General features: G+C 38.1%; 1 protein-coding gene across 6 annotated transcripts in view; it reads right to left on the bottom strand.

Moving 5' to 3' along the window:
- LOC120546585 (DNA (cytosine-5)-methyltransferase 3A-like) overlaps window positions 1–18,826 on the bottom strand; it is a 59,443-nt gene that overhangs the window by 21,609 nt on the left and 19,008 nt on the right. For 3 of the 6 annotated variants that reach the window (XM_039781602.1, XM_039781606.1, XM_039781603.1), the window contains 3 exons: window positions 12,911–13,034; window positions 12,502–12,539; window positions 12,202–12,333 (listed from right to left, as the gene is read on the bottom strand). The exons of 1 other annotated variant lie outside the window; for it this stretch is intronic. In XM_039781602.1, coding sequence (XP_039637536.1) covers window positions 12,202–12,333; window positions 12,502–12,539; window positions 12,911–13,034 — 294 coding nt within the window. Of the gene's footprint in view, window positions 1–12,201; window positions 12,334–12,501; window positions 12,540–12,910; window positions 13,035–14,997; window positions 15,225–18,826 lie in introns of those variants that run through there. 2 more of the 6 variants (XM_039781605.1, XM_039781604.1) reach the window with 2 other exon arrangements.

Genomic DNA, 18,826 nt, shown 5'->3' with positions numbered 1-18,826 from the left:
CATACACTGTAAGGGGAAACTCCACGTCTTCCACTAGTTTCTAAAACATCTGGGATGCCTGAACGAGAAGTCTGGATTTTTACTTCCTACGACTATTGGTGGGAATCAATACTTCATTCAAACTGTAAGCAGGTTCTGTGTATGTAGTGTGTTCAAACAGTGACAAAATGAAGTATACTCAAACTAGACAGTATGCATACTAAATATTACACTATATACAAACACTATTCTGAAACAAGGAAATGCACAAAGGAAATGGAGAAGCTGCTCACAGCTGGAAAATACTAAATTAATTGTGGATGGTGGTGAAATGAAACGGTTTACGAAACAAAAAAGATCTTATTTTATGAAATAAAATGCTGCGTATTTGTAAAGTTTAATTGACAATGACACCCCAAAGTCACATATTGATTGAAGTCGGATTGTTTGCACATGTACTAACTGTTAAAACAGTGTACTATGAGGATTAGTATGTAGTATTTACTGTATAGAATCAGTTTATAGTAAGGAACTTCATTAACTTTTTGTTAGGGTATATTTTGCTTTGAAACTTTCAAGTTGTATGCTGTATGCTATGTATTTCCCATTTTTTGAACTCTTTAATGTTGCTAATATTTGATTTTGATTCATTTTAAAATTCATTTTAATTTAAGGCTTAAAGTGACATCAGCATTACAATTGCTGATTAGCTTTTGTACAGCTTCAACACACAATGTTTTTTTTTATTTTTTATTTTATTTATATTTTAATGTATTATTACCAATTCCACATTTTTTTAAACATAGATTTTTGTTATAGATTTTGTTTTAACATATAGGGCCCTATCTTGCACCCGGCGCAGCGCAATGCCCGATGCAAGTGTCTTTGCTAGTTTAAGCCCGACGCAGTTGTCAATTTCCCGTCCTGCGCCCACGTCGTTTAAATAACAAATACACCTGCACCCATCTTTGCGCCCACGGGCGTGCTGGTCTTACAGGGAGGTGTATTCAGGTGCATTCTGGGAGTATTGCTATCTTGAGGCAGCGGGAAGTGATCACGCCATTGACCAACAGAAACCTGCTCTAAAGTCAATAACGCAGCATTTCATTGTTATTTTAACAGCACATTAGTAAAATGCGCCTAGGCTCGTGCACAGCGTGCGCACACTATGTTTGTTACACACACAGGGACACACAGCAGCACACACACATGCAAAAGATTACAAATAAAAATATTACGGTGCTAATCCTCCATCATAACAGCAATGCACCAAAGTACAAACGCGCCTGGCTTTTAAAGGGAATGGGAGATGATCTCTGATTGGTTTATTGCATGTTACGCCCAAAACACACCTATGAATTAATGAAGACAGTAAGTACAACCCTTTTGAACCATGCGCCCTAAACGCACCTGCTCCATGCACTTCACGCCGTGCGTTTGGATCGTTAAAATAGGGCCCCATAGAGTTGTAACTCTTGAACGAGTTACTGTAGCTGTGTTGCCTTTGTGGGGATAAATAGTTGTATTAAAATGAATTGCATTGAACACATCTTACTATTTTCTTATTTATACTTTTCATTGATGTATTAGTAAATATAGTATTTTCTACATCAAGGACCACATTTTCCTGTAGCAATCATTTGAGTTACACCTCATCTCACCCACACTTGGTTGTTGTTGTTGTTGTTGTGAAGGGAACTTGATCATTTCTATCAGCATCCAGACCGGATCATCTCATTAGAAGACTTGGACGTGACTCGTGTTGCTACGAGATATCATCCAAAAATCCTGCCTACTGAATGAAACTGGGTTTGTTGCCTAGCAACATCAGCTGATTGAAACACTCCATCAGAAAGCTTTGCTGCTTTCAGGGATGTGGATGACTCACTGATGACAGACAAATCTGTATTCATCTGCTCAGGTTTCTGTGGTCTGAAATAAACTGAAGGGTCAGCTTCATGCAATCGAAAAAAAAAAAGATTCAGTATCAATAACAATTTTAAATGCATTAACAAAAATAGTGTCTATAATGAACTGTAACTATTTTTTTTGCCTTTTTAAAATGTTTCTAATAAGAATAAAAAGAAATTGTGTCCCTCCTACTGAGAATGAATATTCTGAACACTAAGCTGGAGAACGAGTGAGATTTTAAATCACCTACTAACCTATAAAAAGTACAGTAATTAGGCCAGTTGACATCATTTAAACTGGAAGGCTTCAACTCTTGTGCTAAGGTGCAGAATGTTTTCTGGTTTAAACATTAAGTCTGCTACCAAAGGTCAACACACTACCATGTAGTTTTAAAATGTTGTTCGCTACCTCTTAGGGGTACTGAGCAGACAATTAAAACTACTTGTTAAAACACAAAGCTTCAGATTCGCACAATCCAACAAAAGGACACACAGAGTAAAAGTCAGACATACTGAAAGTAGCTGTAACATACGCAGTCAAAGCATTCGCACCCGCAAAGGCTGGCTGCCACCTTTAATCAAGTCAGTTTGATAAAGACTGAGCCAAAATTACAGGCAACCATGCTCAACCGTTGCCTGATACTGCTAACTGTTCAGCTAAAGACACATCACCTACCAGCATTTGACATATTACAACCACTTAGTGCATGATTTATATAATTCTTTCCACTGTGTGCACTTTTGCTAATTTGTGCACATCAGAGGCTTTTGTGTTTGCCTTAAAACTCCCTTAATAAATACTATTATTTATTAATTAAACATTATAAAGAGCATAGCAGACTTAAATAGCTAGAAAACAAACTGCATTTGTGGGATTATTCAAATCAGTTTAAAATCAGTTTTAGAAAGGACTGAAGTGCAGTGAAACAGTTTATATTTGTACTAGAGCCCAACAATACTGTATACTGACATTATGTGTGAAATAATAATGACTTATATTTTTAGTAGACAACATCAACAAAAAGATGATAAGAATCACTTTAATTTGGTTCTTCTTTTCTTGGGTTATTATTCAATATTACAATTTTATGGTGAAAAATTGAGCGTACTGTATCTTTGGCATTTCTGCATTACATTATCTTGTTTCATATTGCTGCCAACATTTGCGCAAATACCTGAGCAGCTAAAATCAGCGGATATTTTCAATCATGCCAATTTGTACCATTAAAGCACTAATATGCAGATGTGTTGCATGTCTCACATAGTATGAAACATGCAGAGGCATATACAAGGTTTTCTTTGCTGAAACAGATAAAAAAAAAGACTTTAAAATAAAAGTGATCTATGAAAATCAAAGCATGCAAAAGAAAACAGCAGCATTTGAGGGACAAACAAAGGCTGCAGGGGGCAGAAAGACAGAGAGGTTGTAATGTTGTGAGTTACAACTGTGAACTTTGATACACCCAGTGGCCTGGTCAGTGTTTTCACTCTTAGTGCCGCCCCCTTGACCTTTGACCCCTCACCCCACGACCTCGCCAATGAGCCATTTCTTAAAACCACACCCCTCTTTATAAGCGTGACTGACCCTGACCTCGAGATGAACCCAACAGTGCTCAACACACACACACACAAACACACACACACACACACACACACACACACACACACACACACACACACACACACACACACACACACACACACACACACACAGTACAATTAAGGGCGCAATAAAGACCCTCTTTCACACTAGCAAGTGGCTGCTCTTTCATTAGCATCGATCGCAGCCATGGAACATGTTAAAGAAATACAATCAATGGTTTTCCATGACCATACCGCTCTCCGGGGGTCTCTTATAATGAAATGAACCAACATTTGTCTGATGAATGTTTAAGGTCAATACCAACATGTCTGACCTGATAGTAGCGTAATGATTTGGTAGCTTGGTGTTATTTTCTAATTATTAACATATTAGGAGGCCATTTACATGCATTTCCAAACAGTGGGAATATTTTAAACTGGTAATCCAACCAAAGTGAACAGAAAAAAAATAACATTTTGTGATAAAAATTGATCAAACAGTGTGTGTCTGATGGGCGTTTTAAGTACAAACCATACCTGGTGATAACACTGCAGCGTATTAAGTTGGTGATTTGGTGTTGTTTTCCAGTAATTAACATATTTAGTAATAATTTACACAGCTTTTACGCTCTTACCCCAAAAACAAAATCAACAAACTAGATAAATAAATCATTATACTAAATAAATAAATCATTTCTCTTGTCGTAAAAAGGGTCTTAACAACAAGTGTCTCATGGCTCTTTAAGGGGAATACCAACTCTGATGTTAAACATATGATGTTAAGCGTAATAATTTGGTGGCCTGGTGGTGTTTTCCAAATATTACCTTACCATTGATCACTTTGCTGGTAAGTAGAAGAGTGGAAAACGCTAAAATTTTTTGCCTCAACACCTCTCTTTTATGAGCAAATAGGTAAAAATACAAAAATGGCCACTTGTCATGAAATAAATAAATTAAAAATGCCTTTATGCATTTGGACAACAACAAAGACAACAAAGGTACGAAACCTGATGTAAACCCAAACCCAAATAAATAAGTAATGTTTTTACTTCTGTTTGTTATACTAGTAGTTCCCAACGTGGGGTCAGGAGCTCCACAAGTGTTAGTAAGATAAGTATGAGAGGTCTTAGGATGATTAACATAACTTACTTTTTAGACCTCAAATTATTGCTGTTTTTCTTGCAAACAACTGCATCATTTTACAGTGTTGGGACTCTAAAATAAGGAATAAAATCAGTCTTTGGTTGAAGCGGTCACAACTGGTAGACATATTGTATGCAATCGATGACGAGGAGTCACATGTGGAGGCTGTTTTGTTTTATCCCAAGCCAAAAAGGTTGGGAACCACTGTCCTACACTGTGTTCTGTCCAGCTGTACCATATATACATCCAGAAAATTCAAATGAAACAAGCATGTATTTAGCCCTCACAGATCCTGAGTTAAAGCTGAAAAATTTGGGCATGTCATTTTGTCAGAGGTGTTAGATGGTTTACATATTAAGGATTCATTTGCATGTCTTTGCTGCCAGTGGAAAAGTGGGAAACACATCTAACTTTTATCTGAGCTCCCATCTTCCTCCAAATAAACAGAAAGTAAAACAAAATGACATCTGTTCAGTCTAATCAAACTCTCTTTCAGATGTTTGACTACTGAGATCTCCCATGTGTTCAAGCACGCAGCAGAAAGCCACCAGAAAGCAAAAAAAAAACTGAATTTAACACCATTTTACTTCAGCTAACATTAAAACAAACTTGCCATGAAATTACTTTTCGAAACAGCTGGCAACAAAGCATTCATTTCCTCACACACTGGCATTCTCTGCAACACATGCACACATAGAAAATTTAAGAATATGACTTACAGGCCGGACATGGCAGCTCTGCAACTGCAACCCTTCCTCTCTGGCTCTCTTTCTCTCTGTCATTTTCTTCGTCTGTCTCTCTCTCTCTCACACCTCCTTCTCTTCTTCCTTTCTGTCTGTCTACACGGCTAAACTCGCCCTCAAGCCTTCTTTACCCTCTCCCTCGCTGCTGATTGGTCACAACAGTGAAGTGTGTGATTTACTGGCTCCTTCACCTAACAGATGTTTAGGTGAACTTCAACAGCACACAGACATGCGCAGCGAGCTGTGGTGTAGAGTTTTGTCTGGTAGCCCCGGGGGTTTAAGGGTGATGACGACACACACACACACACACACACACACACACACACACACACACACACACACACACACACACACACACACACACACACACACACACACAAATCCAGGCTAGTGTTTACGTGTGTGTATATGGGGTGTATACGTGCACTGAGGTCAAAGGTTAGGTAAGCCTGTGTTAGGTTCATGACCTCACATACACACAGGCGTGCACACACAAAAGTATGCATTAATGTGAAACCGAGTTACACAGCACGTCACACGAGACAGTTTATAGTTACAGAAAGAAAAATAAAGTGAAACTGACTGAATGTCCATATACTAAATGTATGAAATAAAGAGGAACATTAACTATTTTTCTACTCTGATAATAAGGGGGAGGTGGGGTAGCTTTCGGAGTGAGTACCGACTCTGGAGGCGTAGTGGGAGAAACAAAGTGTCTCCCCTGTGCTTTCTGATGACAGTGGGAAAGTTGTAGCAGGAAAAGTTAACCCTCTCCTCGATTTCATGTTGTTTATGGAGAAGGAGAACCAGTAAAATGAGTCGGGGGGAATGCGACGCTAGGAAGCCACGGCCGACCAGACCAATCACAGTTGTTGCGGTCTGCGTCGCCGCGACGTGTAATTACATTTTTTATTAGGTGCACGTCAGGCTACGGCATAGGGTCCACATCTCCACGTACCTACGGCGTGAAATTAGCAAAAATTGGGCCTAACAATCATAAAAACCCTATAACATATAAAGGTCGTTATGGTTGCAAAGTGGTCATAAAGCAACCAGAATTGCAATGATTTCAGCAATGGATGAGTTGATCAAAAAAATTCTGCAACTATCTTGACAACTCGTTTCAGTCACTTTTCAAGCAAAAATGTCAAACATTTACTGGTTTTAGCTTCTCAAACGTAAGAATTTGCTGCTTTTCTTTGTCATATATGACAGTTTATTCAATATTTCTGGGTTTTTGGGATGTTGGTCAGACAATAACTAACAATTTGAAGATGTCACCTAAGCTTTGGGAAAAAAAGAAAGGGCATTTTTAATTTTATTTTCTGATATTTTAAGGACAAAACAATTGGTTGATTAATCAGGACATTAATCGGTAATGAAAATAATCATTGGTTGCTGCCATAAACACTTGACAGCTGGTGGTGGTAACGAGCGCCTGCAGAAGGTGGAAAAGAAGATGAGGGCTAGCTGATGTAAACAAGGATACACAAGATGCATTTTGATGACAAACCCTGTATGTAAACTGTTTTGGTTCAAAAGTAAAGGCCTTTTATGACCCCCGACTCATTTCCTGGTTCCCCTTCTCCATAAACAACATTAAATCAAGGAGAGGGTTAACTGTTCCTGCTACAGATTTCCCACCGTGGTCAGAAAGAACAGGGGAGACACTTTGTTTCTCTCACTATGACTCTAGAGTCGGTACTCGCTCCGAAGGTAATCGCCGTCACTCTCTCACTTCTACCTCACTCTAACACACACACACACACACACACACACACACACACACACACACACACACACACATGCTGGATCGACGCACACACCAGCGCACAAGTATAAACATCAGGCCACTTACGTAGGCTACGGCGAAAGCTCTGCGTGGAGCCTGCGCAGAGCCATAAAACGGCCTTAAAGGGGCCTTTATTTTGTTTGTTTGTAATTCTTCCTTCATCATTGATCAGATCTTGTTACAGAACTTTTCAGAGATTATGTGTCTGACTTACAGCTAAGAGTCTGCACAACGTGGGACTTGCTAAATTAAATCAGCACAAAGTGAGGTTAAGGAAGTTTTTTTCCTAAGGGAGAAAAAAACAATACACCCTTTAATATACAGTACACTATACCCTCAGTACTCAGTATTTATTTTCTTGGCTGTAACTTTAGACATTAGGTGAAAAGATGCCAGATTTTTTTTAAATCCCAAAATTGGAAAAGGATTTGCAGAGTTTACCAGGTTTCTTTCAGACAGCAGTGAGATGGGATGTTGATGGGTGTGTTAACAGCTGGCTGCAATTCAACTGACAGAGCAAACACACACACACACACACACACACACACACACACACACACACACACACACACACACACACACACACACACACACACACACACACACACACACACACAGGCAGAAACCTGGAACTGGTTAACCTCCGTCTCCGTCTCTGAGTTCACCTCGTTCTCTCTCTGTCCAACACACACATTGTATACACTTTCTCTCAGTTTTTATTTCTCTTCCTTCACTCGCTCACTTTGTCAATATCTGTCTCTTTCCTTGCTTTACATCTCAGTTAAGTCATGTTTTTGCTTTCCCTTTTCTCTCCTACCTTTATTTTCTTCTTTCTCTTTACATTCTCCTACCACTGTAGCTTTTTATTTCCTTTTCAATCTTTCTCAATTCAATACATTTACTTTAACTTTCTATATTTATTATAAATAAGTAAAAAGGTCAGTGATGATGCAAATGATACACTTATAAAATACAATGCATTATTAAAGATTAAACCAGTGGCTCACAATCTTCCAAAGTGTCTAGTTAGACCCCCTTGTTGTTAGCAGCTCTACCAAAGCATGAATACCCTCTGAACATCTCAGATGATTCAATTTAAAATATTGATGGAGGCCCAAAGAGGTAAAATTATCCAATATTTAACAAAAAAGCAAAGACTAATGAAGTTTGTGTAGCAGAACTTTGCTTTTTCCTCTTCCCTACCCATTAATGATCTCACTACCCCTCAGATTGATCTTGTGACCCTATGAGGGGGGGCCTTAGGTTGGGAACCACAGGACTAGAATACCTAACTACTAGACAAAAAAAACTAAAAACTGTATATATAAGCACTAGCCCCACCTCAACCAGCTACAACAGTAAAATGCTGCTTAAGCATTGATGCATCAGTATTAACTATAATGTCCTATTAGTTACAGGGGCCATTCTTCTGCAGAATGAGAACTTCACTTTTTGTGAGGCCTCACGATACGATATCATCACGATACTTATGTCACGATACGATATTATTGCGATTTTAAACATATTGCAATATTCTGCGATATATTGCAATTCATTAACTTTTTTCAAACTTCAAATTTTTCCCAGTTTCAAATGATGTCCCCAAAAGAAAACTTTGTCAACATCTGTTTTATCTAAAAAGATACATTTCTCTGTTTGTTCATCTCACTTCAATTGTATTGCTGCAAAATCAGATTGTCAAGCAGACAAACTGACCAACACATATATAATAAAAGATCGATATTTGGCGTCTGTGTAGCGATACAGTATTGCCACAGAAAATATTGCAATACTATGCTGTATCGATTTTTTCCCCCACCCCTATTTCGTTATGAGAACCAACCTTTTAGTCTCAATCTAAAAAAAACAGCCAAAAGGCTTTTTAAATAGTTTATTTAGCTGTAGAAGTAGGACATTTATCTTAATGCATGAAGGAACACGTCTTTTATGTTTCCATCCTTCAGTTTATCACAAACATCTGGAAATACATGGTTTACGTACTGGAAGAGTATAAAACTTTAACTAACGCTATCAGACAAATGTAGTAAAGTAAAAAGTACATTTGCCTCTGATGGAGTAGAAGTATAAAATTGCATAAAATGGAAATACTCAAGTACAAGAACCTTAAATTTGTACTTAAGTACAGTACTTTTTACTGTTACTTTCCACCACTGATTATGCCTGACAGATTTGTGTTTTTTAAACCATCATCTTCATTTAAGTCGTCATAACTGATGAACGATGAGCTACTGCTGCAGATATATCAAATATTAGAAATGTATACTCTTAAAAATATATATTCAAGGCTCAGCTGTAATGGATCAATGGAACATACTGACACCCGAATAATAACAAAACTGCTTTTTTGTTTGTGTCCATCAAACACAGACTAAAACAGAACAAGTTGAAAAATAGGAAATAGGAAACTGCAGTCGCACATGCTCAATTGAGCTATCAGCCTTTCTCTCTTCCTCTCACACGCTCTTGCTTTACTTCACACACTCGTACATCCCTTTTCAGCCAGCACAGACTGTCAATCAACATGAATGACTTTATCTCTCTCATGACCACACACACACATACACACACACACACACACACACACACACACACACACACACACACACACACACACACACACACACACACACACACACACACACACACACACACACACACACACACACACACACATCCTGTCTCTCTCAGCTCTCAGTCATTCTGTCTTTCACTTTTACGTTTTACACACTTTCTTGCATCTACAGACATTTACTCACACACACTCCCTCACTAGGTTACTGCATAGAAGAACAGCATTTTCTCTGGTGTGTTGTTGTGTGTTCTCAACACAGATATTTTACATGTGCATGAATGTGATCAAATCTTTTTTTACTCTTCTTATGATCATAGAATAATGTATCTAATAATAAGAACAAGCTGTAAACACAACACTGACATATTATCACATTTTCAGTTATGGTGAACTTGATAGTTAACAGTTGCTCATTAACATATCCAACAGATATGGCGCAACATTATCATTCATTTCGATTCATGTTTCCGGCCACCTGGTGAATGTAAACCCAGTAATTCACTCTCTTTTAGCTCTGTTTTTGGTCTCCACCAACTCCTGAGGGAAATATCTGGCTCTTTCTTTGCCACTGTCTGTTTGGTGCTGAGCAGGTAAGTTAGTGTACAGTGGGTTTTAAGAGGTTCTTTGCTGAAAACAGCAGCCTGCTGCTGCCGAAAACTATGTTATTGAGTATTTCAAACATGTTTACAGTTTCAAACATGTTCACAGTTTATTCTTTTATTTTTTTATTTAAATGTTGTTTCAAAGCTTTCTCTACAGGTATGTAATTCTGCTGGAGAGTACTAAATCCCCAAATAAATTATTTATTTATTTTTCTAAAACTCATTATTAAGATATTTAGTCAAATCAGAGTCACACAAATATCAGAAACATTACTAAGCATATGACCTTGTTGGCCTCAGTGGTAGCTATGGCCTCCTGACAGGACTGTTTAATAATGTTAAAGTGCTGAAATGTACCACTGGTGCACTCAAGGGCAATGCATGTCAAAATCAACCAAAGTTAAATCCCTCAACAACAACAAAAAAATGGCGCAAGACAGGGATCTGCAGCCACTGAAAGGCAAAGTCCCATTTTCACTTCCAATGTCACTTCACTGTGTTGAGTGTTGAGTAAATGTCACTGCCACCAGCCAACTGTCAATATGAAAGGGGAAGTGCACTTGAACTAAAGATGATGACAACAATTGAATAAAGAAACATATTATTTCACTGCGCAGGGTTCCTGCAGGCTTGACCAAGATAAATTTAAGTTTTTTGTGATACAACAAAGAATTCAATTTAATACTTGTTTCACGATCAAACTATCCAAAGTATGATGGAAAACCAGTATGGCCAAGAACTATATCACGTTTTTTCTGTTGCTTCTCAACAGTATATTACAATAATTCCCAATGATACAATCAATTTAAAAAACCCAACCTGGACCAAGATAAGAAGTGTAAAAGTGATGGATGGGTTAACCAAGTTCATTTGAGTTTTTGCTAAAATTGACATTTGCCTAATTATGAGTTGACGAGCTTCCTAGCTAAAGTAGCTAACAATATTGACAGTGTTTGCTTGACTTCAATCTTTCTAAGACCTGCAGAGATACCCTGACTGGGTTTTATATCTCTTGGAAAGCTTAGTTCATTCAGCAGGTAGTGGGGAGCTACAATACTAACTTACCCCCTAAGGGAAGGTCGACTCAGAGCCTATAGGTGGATGCTGGGGTGGAGCTTTTGAAATGCTATATGAACAGCAGCAGCGGTGGCAGCAATGACAGCATGGCTTTAAACTGAGCAGTGTGTAGCAACAATGTGTATGTATATGTATCGATATTTTCACTTTGCATCAATGATACTGCATCTTTGATCATTGAATCGATATATCGATCCAGATCGATGTATCGTCACACTCCTATTAACTAGCTTGCAGAATTCACTTCATTTTTTAAATAGTACAAATAATCTTCAGTAGTTATCTTTATGACTGCTCCTGATTTTATTAGAGTAAAATGAACATTGAACAAAAGAACAACATATATATAGAGTGCCCTGACACATGAAATTGAACTGCTAATCATAAAAATGTTTAGCGATATCACCCAACACAAAGCAGTGCACTTCTATTGGGAATGTTGATTTTCCCATTACTTGACTACTCAGTACTACACAGAGCGAACAAACAGCTTCTACTGTATTTTGGTTGCTTTACAATACAAAGCACCCATCTACAGATCCAATTCAAAAGCTAGATACAGTAAGTCAGCCAATTAGACTTTTACAGCATATACTGTAGGACACAGATATTCAAAAATTAAAATGTAATCCATAGTGTTTACGTAAATAATTATGATCTTTCAATCCAGCCCAGTTTATTCTGATTGAGGTGTTTACTTAAAGCATTTTATTCTGATTGGGCTCCAAAGAAAATAAAAGCCTCTATGCGACTGCAACTATAAATTCACACAGACAGAGACCTGTTTCTCTCCCACCTCCATCTTCCAGCGGCTGAGCCATTCTTCTCTCTGTCTCCTGCTGATGTAGTATGGATCTCCAGCCTGGAAAGTCACTCTGGGGACTGGCCTCCTCCGCAGCCTGCCAGTCTCACCCTGCACACACGCGCATGCGCACGCACACACACACACACAAAAACACACACACACACAAAAGCACGTTATATACTTTCTCTTAAATCTGCTTGTACTATGAGAGAAGGTTTTTCTTCATTTTTGATTTTAAAAAACCATCAGAAGTAGGGTGGCAACTGGTTTTCTCACCTCTCTGGGGGAGTCGCAGTTTCTGTCGTCTGGCTCGTCTGCAGGAGAAGAAAAGTTACAGGAAATGGCCCATTTGTACAGATTTAACAAGAGGTTTAATGAGGAGGTAAAGTCATGGTTTTCATCACTTTGCCCCGGCATCCATATTCAAAGTCTGAATGGCCTCAAACACTGCAATCTGGAAGTTATTTGACTATTAAAATTTCAGGTAAACTGACAAGTTCTCTTGAAGACATTTTTTTTTAATAAATTAGACATGCTTAAAGCATCTAAAATGTCAGTAAGTTAGCTGTTGTGTCCTTAAATAAAAGTTTTTTGTAATTAAAGTAAACATTTTAACAAATGTATATTTAGGCAAAGTCATATCATATTAATAATTACAGTATATGACTTTGTATTAAATCTATACCCTTATTCTTCTCGGTTTGTTCTAGTTTCCGACGCCCACGCTTCTTGCGAGGGGAGGGGGAGGGCTCCGGCTCCTCAGGCGGGGTTGGGGGGGCGTTTGCACAGGGATCAGAGGTCGCCATCTCCTGGGAAACAGACGGAGCACAGTCTAGGTCTGAGAAAACTGCTGCTGGCCCTTGTCTGGACTCATCAAAGGACTCCACAAACATAATAACCATACACACACTCACACACACACACACACACACACACACACACACACACACACACACACACACACACACACACACACACACACACACACACACACACAATAAACTCATGCATACACACACAATCAAAGAGCTACTGCAATACAAGCACATACCTATTAGTCTGCCCTTGTTAGTACAGTGCAGAGCAGGTACGTCCAGCAGTGTGTGTCTGTATTGGATCAGTTTAATAAACACCCCAAGCTCCAATTAACACGCACATGCACACGCACACGCATATGAGATGAGATGGGGATTGCTATTGTCGTTAACAGTCCTAATGACTAATGAGCACATATGGGAAAAATTATTTGTGCTGAATGATGCTAAAATTACATATAATGTAAAATAACTCAAAAAAACAAACAAATGTATTGTAATTATACTGCAAGATATCGAGATGACAGTACTCTTTAGTATCTTAAGTATGCACTCAAACAATCTTCTGTGTATACTTCTGTCTCTAATTCAATGGTTTATCCATTAGCTCACCAGCTTTAATGATGCGAAACTCTGATTATGTTTCCGCTCTGAAAGGCCAGCAGGGTTTTTATGTGTGTCGCTGACAGGCCAACATTTTATTGATGGGTAGTTAATAACTGGAGAGCAGGGGTGAATGTCAAGCTCAAAGGCTGTGCTAATGCTAGCTAGAGCTAACAAGCCCACAAAGGCTATAATGAGCAGGTGAGAAGGCCAGTTAAAAGGCAGAGAACACAAAAGGTGACTGAAAGGGCCTCGGGACAAACATAATAACACCAGCACACACTTCTAACACTGGGTACTTAAACAAGAACAAGGCTTTGATACATAGGTGGATTTTTTTTTGTGCCCAAAACATCCCACCTACAAACAAAAATGTATATTTTGCTTTAATGTGTGCTTGCCCTTTTGTAAAATAATTACAAATAGATATGAGCATGCAATAGGCCATTTATTTGCCACTGGATCAACCAAGTTCTGAAAGTTAATGCAGGATCAAGCTCTAAAAGGCAGCAGGGTTTTTAATGTATCCAGTCTGCATACAGATGAGCTCTTCAGCTCTAATTTAATTTTTGTGTTTTAACTAACTATACTGCACTTGATACAGAGCTGGCAGAAGATAATGCTTTGATAATTCAAAAATGCTTTACATAAAAACAAGATTAGTACTAAAGCTCTATAAACTCTCATTGAAAGTGTGTTTTAACTGTGTAAACATGTTTAAATGTTCAAATTATTAGCAGAGAAGCTGCATGTGTTCACTTGACGTTGGGACAACACATTGAGAAATGAACTGCTGAAACAAAAGTGAAATGACTTAACTGGAAAGATACAAAAGATATTTCCGTTTATAGCATGTCATCCATTAATCTCAATAATTGCAGGAAACATAAAATACACAAAACATTCAAACTAAATAAATCAAAGCGGTCAACTAAATTCAACCACTTAAGTCAAGTGGTTGAAATCAGTGTAAATCTTGCTATGTAAAAATCAACCAGCAGCTTTGAAAAATATTAATTGTTGACACCTAATTGCTGCAATAAATTAGCTCACATGAATTTTAAAACTGTGCGCATAAAACAATCAAAAATAACGGTATGATTTAACCAAGATGGAAATTTCTTTAACATTAAATTAAAATGAGTGCACCACGAGTACCAGTGTCTATCTTGTGCACATGCAATACCATCGTGTGCCCTTGATGTGAACAAATGGTCTTAACATGTATTGTTTTAACCCCAAAATGAAATTAAAGCTGCATTAAGCAATGTTTTACCATTACATTATGAGGCAAAAAGACTGACACTTTATCAGCTCCTACAGCTAACTTTTAAGCAAACAACTGACTACTTACACATTCAGCAGAAACAGAGGAATCTGGACTTGCAGTCATCTTTTTGGCCACATGTTGAATGTAAATTCAATTCAGCTCCTGAGAAAAATATCTGGATGTCTTTGGATTGCTATATGTTCGACGTTCTTCAGCCACTTCGCCTCTCCCGCCATTTTGCGCTAAACAGGAAGTGTACAACTGGCTTGTTTGAGCTGGTTGTACACTTCCTTTTGTGAGAGCAGGTGCATTTGTTGGGTTTCATTTAGGCCGGTGAAGCAAAACTATGACCTGGATGCGGCTGCAGGCGGCAGACTACAGTGTTGATTCACATTACAGAGTCCTTTGATTTAGTGTGACTATAAAAGATATTGCTTAATGCAGCTTCAAAGTTGTATTAAGAGAATTTGACACATCAAACTGTAAGACATTTTCAGGTGCAGACTGCATTTGACAGTAGACGTAATTAAGAGTTAAACTCGCACACATACACAGACAGTACCTCCTGCATGCACACTGGTGGGTTATGCTGTCTTTCATCTTTTCAAACAACTCAAGCACTTCCTCTTTTCTCAGCATCTAACCTTGATCTTGAATGACAGACAGTGTGGAAAGTACCTGACTCTACTGACTCGAACCTAAGCTGTGTGCACAGTATAGCAATCCAACCAAAGGTAGTTTTTAGGTTGGATGAAAACTTTGATGATACCCTAGGGGAGGCTGAAGAGGGAACAGGTTGTAAGCAAACAATAAAACAATAGTGCACCAAAAATAATCAAATAAGCAGTCACTTTGACCTAATAGAGCAAATAAATTCATGATAGGTCAAAATGTATTATAGCTGTTTCCAATATCAGTGTGACTGATGGGGGTAACACATATGTTTGTTTTTTATTAGTTATTATTAGTAGTTCACAGCACAGTAGCCATGAATCTCGTCCAGATTACGTTTTGGACGTGACATGCTGTCTAAACTGAACACATCTTAGCTAGAACCGTGCCCTGCTTTACATCAATGTCAGTCACACAAAAAAAAAATACAATAGCCTCTAGACGAATGTTAACTTCTGCATCATTTTTATTGGGCTCTTCACCTTCAGGCTCAATACTTCTTATCTTATCCTTTGTTTGCTTCAGTTATTCTAGCTAACACTTGTATTACTAGGGATAGCTGCTGTGGCCATGTTGGCCAAAGTAGCTACTCCTATTTGCTAGATTATAGAGCTTTTAAGCTATCTAAAATTAAAGGTCCCATGACATGAACATTTCACTTTATGAGGATTTTTAACATTAACATGCGTTCCCCCAGCCTGCCTATGGTCCCCCAGTGGCTAGAAATGGTGATAGGTGTAAACCGAGCCCTGGGTATCCTGCTCTGTCTTTGAGAAAATGAAAGCTCAGATCTTCTCTATATGTCGTCATAAGGAGAAAGGTTACCTCCCCTTTCTCTGCTTTGCCTGCCCAACGAATTTGGCCCACCCATGAGAAAGAGAGAGACATCATGGCTTGCAAACGAGCAAAGTGGCAGTTGGTCAAGGCCACACCCCCATCCTCCACCTTGCCCCCCCTCTCTCCTCCTCAATAGCTACAGACACAGAAATGGCACATCCTAAGGAAAGCTCATTGTGGGACTCGCTCTAGTGGCTGGAATTCTGCACCAAGGCTGAATTTTAGGAAAGAGACTTCAGATACAGTATTAGGGGACCACTGAGGCCTACATAAAAGCATCCAAAGAGCACCATGTCAAAGGACCTTTAAAGTTATTTCTCAAAAGCAAATAAAGATAAAGCCGGCAACCTTACCTAAACAGTAATAAAAAATTACAAACAAGATCCTTAAGCATATACAGCACCTAAAGATTGCTATCTCTAAACATCATTTTTTCACCATTTCCCTGTTTTGTCTACAGAGGTTTGATTATCTTCAAAGAGTAAAACATGGAAGTGGGACAGATGTCGCAAATTTATGCACTCAACTCACCTCATCTCAACTCAACTACACTCCACCAGTTCATTAGGTACACCTAGCTAAAACTAATGCAGACTCAAGTTGCCATTTATCACATGATAAAACTGCTCTGCGCTTTCTGTGCCTTTGTTTTCCTATGGGGAAAGCGGTGGAGACAACTCGGAGGAAGGGCTACCCTTGGTGTCGCTCGGATATATAAAGATATATATATATATATATATATATATATATATATATATATATATATATATATAGTTTTAAAGAGATGTTGATTCAACAGTATGGTAATTCTGGAGGCTGCAGTTTGTGGTGCTGTTGAATTGTCTAGTGTTTTACTGGCAGCTGTATCTTTGGGGCTGAAACTAAACATTATTTTAATTATTGATTATGTTCTCAATTCATATTTTTGTCTTTAAAATGTCATAAACAATAATAATAATAATTTCCCACAGCCCAAGGTAGCTGTGTTAAAAAAGAACAAAACAAAGAAATATATATTATATTATATACTTTTTTAACACCATATGCAGTATTTGAGAATTGCTGGTTGAGTAGCTATATATTATTTACATGACAGTAAACATATAAATGAGGAATAAGTATAAGTATAAGTAGGAAATGTTTGACTTATGCATCAATTGGAAACAATCACAATGACTCTCATTAGTCAGCGTTCGCAGAAAACATGCTTTTTTTACAAACAGAACTGTCAACTACTTTTGAACGCACCTGCCTTAAATTAAAGCACTAATTAAGTGTCCAATTAGGACCTGGGAGCTGCAATAAACCGATTTTAATGTCTGCTGACACACTCAGACACTCAATTTAGAAACCAACATGTTTTACTACTTTTATAGTAGATTTCATTTTCATTAAAAGACTGTGAATTACGGCGATAATTTAATTAAATGTGTTTACATTGTTTGCAGTAATCCAACTTCCTCAAGAACCTGAGTTTACATCATTTGTTAGAGGTTGTGTTTAATCCATGTGGTTTGTAACACCGGAGGACATTATAATTAATACAGAACTTCAAGGTTAGATTTTTATGTACGACGTGGACGTCATGACACTTTTTGTGGAACTCTGCAAACACAACCACAATTTCCAGCATGTCTCTGTGACCTTTGTGGTTTGGGGCGACAAAACGGAAAACACCAAAAGAAACCAGCCTAAGCTGCATAAATGCCAAGATCAAATCAAAAGCTCTGGTTATCAAGTCATGCCTAAGATCTTGGGTTTCACATTACAGTTACAGTAATTATAGTTTAGCTTTAGTCTGGATATAATCTAGCTTTTAGGTTAAAATTGTCATTATTTATATCAGTTGACATCACAACTGACTATGGTTGTTAGGGGAATTTCATGTAAAAGCATTACATAAATGTTGGAAATGGAAATATCTCTTTAGTCCTACTGTACTTTAAACTATTCTGAAATGTTTAAATAAAAGCCACAAGTGCAACACACACACACACACACACACACATGCATAAAAAACACACCAGCTGCTCCACACATGGTTCTGGTGGCAAAAAAAAAAAGAGCGAGGGAGGAAGGAAAGAAGAAAGAGGAAGTGACCAACACCTTACTTATAGTCTTGTGAGTGAGCAAAAAAAAACAACTAAACAGCTGCCAGAAAACATAAGAAGCAAAGAGCGTGAAAGGAAAAAGGATGGAAGCTTGAATTAGTTAAAGACCATGAAGCTAATCCATGAAAGTATCATCATTACTGTAGTGATATGTGCCTACACATGTAGCAAGTAGCCTATTTTTGTGGAAATGTGTGTGTGTGTGTGTGTGTTTTTACTTGTGATGGAGGTGAATGAGTAAGTGAAGTTTAAAGAAAGTGAGGCTCCCTCCCTCTCTGCTTTCTATAGTTAAT

Source organism: Perca fluviatilis, chromosome 18, assembly GCF_010015445.1.
Source record: "Perca fluviatilis chromosome 18, GENO_Pfluv_1.0, whole genome shotgun sequence".
Lineage (NCBI taxonomy): Eukaryota > Metazoa > Chordata > Actinopteri > Perciformes > Percidae > Perca > Perca fluviatilis.
Note: the sequence above shows the minus strand (reverse complement) of the source record. Positions and strands in the feature narration are given on the sequence as shown.